Source organism: Parasteatoda tepidariorum, chromosome 6 (genome assembly GCF_043381705.1).
Source record: "Parasteatoda tepidariorum isolate YZ-2023 chromosome 6, CAS_Ptep_4.0, whole genome shotgun sequence".
NCBI lineage: Eukaryota > Metazoa > Arthropoda > Arachnida > Araneae > Theridiidae > Parasteatoda > Parasteatoda tepidariorum.
In genome coordinates this window covers 2,681,575-2,686,981 of record NC_092209.1, presented here as the reverse complement: position 1 = coordinate 2,686,981, position 5,407 = coordinate 2,681,575, and the positions used below count along the sequence as shown (strand labels likewise).

Below are 5,407 nucleotides of genomic sequence, written 5' to 3'. Positions count from 1 at the left end.
TATGTTTAATGTAGTTTTCAGTTCCATATAGTTTTTCAAGTTAAAAGATTTTAATCTATATGAAAATCAAGAGAGAAACTAACGTACTTCCTTCCTCTATGACTTTCCACACGCTAATGGGGAAAGCATGTGAAGTGTTGCCATAGGAAAAGAGTTCTGCTCTTCGCCACCTGCAGCCCATTTCGATCGCCAATTGATGACCTAAAAGCCAGAATTACAACCGCAATAGCCTCTGTGGATGCCGACATGCTTGCCGCTACCTGGCGTGAAATTGACTATCGACTTGATAATCTCCGTGGGACGAAGAGGGCACACGTGGAAGTTCATTTACAAGGGGCATGAAACTTTTTGAGTCTATCTAACCATTTATGTTATTAATTTTAATCTATCTTTATTATTTTATGAGTTATTAAACATCAAAATGGGTCCGGGACTTTATAAAACACCCTGTATATTATGAGAAAAGTTTTAACGTATTGAGTGTTAGAAATGTATTCTATTTATTGATAAGATTTAGTAAATAAGTATTTTCTTGTCCCAATAAATTATTTTAAATTTCTTGTGACATAAATAATTTATATACTGAATCATTTGCGTTCAATCAGAAGAAAATTAAAACTGACAATAGTTTTCCCTATCTTCCGATGACCTCTCTTCCAATGTTTCATTTTCACCAAGTTTCGAAGTTCATCTTCATTTCAAAATTTTTTTCATATGAAAAAATTTTTTCGGGCTACAAAAAATTTTAAAGTTTAATACTCCATAAAGGACTTACTAAATTATTGTTGAGATTACGAACTTAATATTTTCAAGCGAATTTTATATGTTCATTAAAAGATTCTCCTGGAACTTTCTTAATAAATCAAGAGTTCTTTTCTGAACTGTCTTCAATGAATCACTATTAAAATTTAGATTAGAAATGTTTTATTTCTCTATCAAAAGGACTAATCATACATGGAAATACTTTTACTTTTGTTACTTGTAACAAAAGTATAGGCGGCTGGTAGGAGGGAACGGGAAACCCTTATTTTAATAGATTTTACCAGTATATTAATAAAAAAAATTTAAATTGAATTCTTTAAATAAAAAATTATAATGTTATCAAACTTGTTTAACAAATTCCATAAAATTTTGTTATATTTTTAATGTTTTTTTAAATATTACTTCCAACGAAATAAACAACAAATGAATTCAGAAGACTCTGCAAACCTGCTATGATGCTGCAAAAAAAAATAAATTATTTGGCTATATTTTACATAAATATAGCCAAATAAGGGATAATACTCAAAACATGGCAGAACTCACACTTTAGGTTATCTAATCCAGACCAATCAATATCAAAGTCGCTTGATCGAAAGAAAGTTTAGATCCTGAGTACGATCAATAAAACGAGAACAGAATCCAGCCCTACCAAACAAACTCATTTTTGATGATTTTAAGCTACCCATTATTCTGATAAACATCGATAATTGGGATTAAAAATTAGTTTATTTCTCCCTTGAAAATTTATCTGCTTAATATTTTGTCATAGCTTATAAAAATTGAGTAGATTAATAGCTTTCTAAGAATTTCCTGCATAGTACAAAATGCTTTAATGGCATTTTTCAATTCTATCACGGAGCATCATAATTTAAGAATTTATATACAGAAAGATACCTATGCAAGTCCATAAAACTTCTCTTTTGAGAGGTTATTACGTGTGTTTTAATTTACTAACAAAAATGTTAATAAAAGCACTAATATTTCTAACACCTTAAGTTAAAATTTTTAATCATAATAACAGTATCGATATTCTAACTTTTTACAGGTTTTTAAATTGTTGATTGAAAAAATGTGGAATCTTCAGATGGGACCTGTTAGCACAGGTGTTGCTCCTACTCATGAATACAATTCCATTTCTAGAACTAAGGAATCAAATGACTTTTCAATTATTAGCCAAAAATCCGAGATTCCTTATAAAAATTGTGAAGACCAACCTATCAGTTTGACAGACATTCCACCCTTAGCTGTAGAGAAGAAAAAGAAAAAATGCTGTTGACGTTCTGTAATGTCTCCGAATGATTTTTTTCCCCTTTGGAATATGCTTGTAGCTTTCCTTCTTTTTTGGAGTGTTCTAGAATGACTCTGAATGGTGTAACGACATATTTTGTCGTCTAAACACAAAAAAGAATACTTCAAGACAACTGCTTTCAGATTGCACCCAGAGAAAGTTAACATTGAGATATTTTAAGTATCATTTGAGTGTATGCATGCACTGAAGCTGCATGTTTCATAGACAAATTTAAAAATTCGGCTTTTTGTAAATATGGCTGACATTTTGCAATGCAGCAGGCTATTTCCAAAGGTCTTCATTATTTTCTAATCTGCCTGATATCTTAAGGCCTGTTAAATTTTGGCAATATACGAAGAATTAAGCATCTATCAGGCATACTTTGTTTAAGCTTATTGCAGTAAACGATTTAGGTAATAGAGCTAATCACAATAAGTCTTCACTACTCTGGAGTCATACTGCAAACTGCCAGAGATAAATCACACTAATTGGCGATGAATTTATTTTTATAAACCTAAAAGTATGTGGGTTCTCAGCAAAAGTGTGGATGATTAGAAAATACTGGAGATTTGTCTATCTAGCCTGGAAATGTTTGAAAAGTGTTCAATTATTTAACTAGCCTGTGACACATATGAATTGAAGCAGATTTACTCTGAAATATTACTCATATATGAATAAAACTCTTACTTTGAACATTTGTTTGACAGATATTTAACATTATTTCTGAAAACAGTTCTCCGTTACATCCAATTCATTTTTATATAAAATGAAAATTGAACATTATTTGTTTTGTTTACAAGAAATCATTCAATAAAAAAAAAATATTCTGTTGGCAAAAAGCAATTTTGGTTTTTTAGTCTGAAATAAAACTTATTTTTTTTCAAAATTTAATCTGTCAAATATCTTCCATTTTGTTTGTTTTACGAAATGTTTTGATTGTTGAGTTTGTCGATTACAAACTCAACCAAGTGTCATTTGTGGTCATTGTTACTACTGAAATTTTCACAATTTAAAACATTTCATAAACTTCGAAGTAAATAATAATCTGATGGTGCAATGTCCGGGCCACAAGAGCGATCGCTAATCCCATGCTCTCATACACCTTTTGGTCCTTGCAAAAAACTCAGCCAAGTGCAATTTTTGCTCATTGTTATAATTGAAATTTTTACAATTTTTAAAATGTTTAGTAAACTTTGAAATAAATAATAATCTGAAGCTGCAATGTAATCGCAAACGGGTCCTCACAAATCTTTAGCAACACATAATGAAATCTTTGAGTTTAATCAGAAAGTTACGTTACTTTTCCCATATAACCCCACCTAGCATGCTTAAATTTAGTTCATGATTTTTCTAGTATCCCAGCTTTTGGAAATTTATTCTAATTTCATTTCTTACATTGTGTACCACCTGAGATTCTTGCGAAATCCTCTCCCGCTTCTTATCTTCCTTTTATTATCTTGTTCAAATTTGTCCCTCTTTTTCTACTGGTTAAACCATTTTCCACCTGTTTGTCTTGTAACTCTCCTACTGTCATTTTGCATGTAGATGCTGAGGAAGATTATGGTATGTATATTTCTGTAACCTTAATTTAAGCTCCATTTATTTTGTTTAGCTTTATACCATTACAGATATTTTTGCTATAATTATCTTTTTTCAAAGATTAATCTGGCATAATGAAATAAGAATGGAATATTCGACGCTTGCAGCAGAAGAAAACCGGTATCAAAATGAAGATATTTCCTTTTTTGCGTCATTTTATAATTTTATTGTATATTATAGAACCAGCGTCGAACAGCCAACCCGGATCCGAGGAAACGACTATCAATGCCCAAATCTGTAGACTTGAAATTTTGAACCTACTTTGGAAGACATTGGGAACTCCTTGATCAAACATTGGGCCAAACTAACTTTCATGGAGAATTTTTTTATGGAACCAACCCCCATTTATCATGGAGAGGAAAACTATCAAAATGTCTCACAGTTAGTTGAACAAAAAGCAGATTCTAACCCATGATCTGTCTACCACTAAGGACATTTTTACATCAGGAGTGTGGTTGCAGCAAGCAGAATCCGCATCAATCACCACTGCTGAGAGATAAACTGGTATAACCTCATTGGGAGGCAAATATGCTATCTTATTGGCTCCCTTTCTAAGGATATTTAATTGCAATATATCGATACATACTAGGCTGTGCTATCAAAAAGTGCTTATTTCTGATTTTAGTTTTTTAAAGGCCCTTAAAGATCATTGGGTATTTGTAAAATGTGTTTTTCTCTTTGCCATGTAGATAAATTATGCAAAAGCATATTTTTTTCACACTGTTCTGTTCAATGTTTTAAACAATTCATTTAACCACAATCCATTTTGGCATACCGTCATCTGTCATCACAGAAAAGGACAAATTTGAACTTTGCGAAACCACATGCATGTACATTAAGATGGATTTGGTGGGAAGGATAAAGGTGCAATGCAACAATCAAGGATTTGATGCAACCACATATGTTTTGTTCCATTTTGCAAGAGAACTTCTATTTCAAACTTGATCTCCCACCCTTTGATGTCAAACTGAAAATCTCTTTCATTTTTGCAGACCAAGAGAACGAGCTAGACATTGTCAAATTTTCTCTCTCAAAATCCAGAATTTTTTCACTGAAATGCAATAATATTCATCACAGGAATGCTGGCCACATTCTTGCACTGTTCTATTTATACATAGATCAGTAGGCACAGTAATTCTTGCACTTGATTTAGAGATCACTATTTTCATGTGGGTCAAGAGCAGTCAACAATCACAGATATTAATCACTTTTAAATTTTAGTCAACCTTTTATTCATTTGATTAACTAATAATGATATGAATTGACTGAGATTTTTTTAATTGTGGAAATTCATTCCTGAGGAACCGTTCAATAATTGTATAAAACATTTCAGAATTTTTATTGACAGACATTAAACATTAACATTTAAAAATTTCACTCTTACATTATTGGATTTCTTATTAAAATTTTCAGTATTTTTGAGTTATGTTATCAAGTAATAATAAAAAATAGTACACAATTTTTAGAGACAAGATTTTTAAAAAAAAAAGAAAACAAACTTTGAATTGAAGAGCTCTTTTCACAATTTTATCACTTTATATTAGCAAGTACAGAAAGAAGTTTTCTATGATTCAGATGCGTCATTTCAAAATATCTCTTTATTATTTAGTTAAAAAATATTTAAAAATAATAATTTAATTATCTGAAATTTATTAAATATGATAAATATAGGGCCCATATAATAATTAACTGATAAAAATGCTTAGCTTATATACCCATTGCATTTTTATTTCAAAATGCTTTTTGGGTAAACTTTTT

At 30.6% G+C, this 5,407-nt stretch overlaps 1 protein-coding gene across 2 annotated transcripts in view; it reads left to right on the top strand.

The window, feature by feature from the left end:
• The window catches only part of LOC107453892 (ras-related protein Rab-18A), a 17,066-nt gene extending 14,319 nt beyond the window's left edge, over nt 1-2,747 (top strand). For both annotated transcript variants that reach the window (XM_043044627.2, XM_043044626.2), the window contains exon 6: nt 1,808-2,747. In XM_043044627.2, coding sequence (XP_042900561.1) covers nt 1,808-2,038 — 231 coding nt within the window. In that variant the 3' untranslated portion in view covers nt 2,039-2,747. The remainder of the gene's footprint in view (nt 1-1,807) is intronic.
• The last annotated feature ends 2,660 nt before the right edge of the window (nt 2,748-5,407 follow it).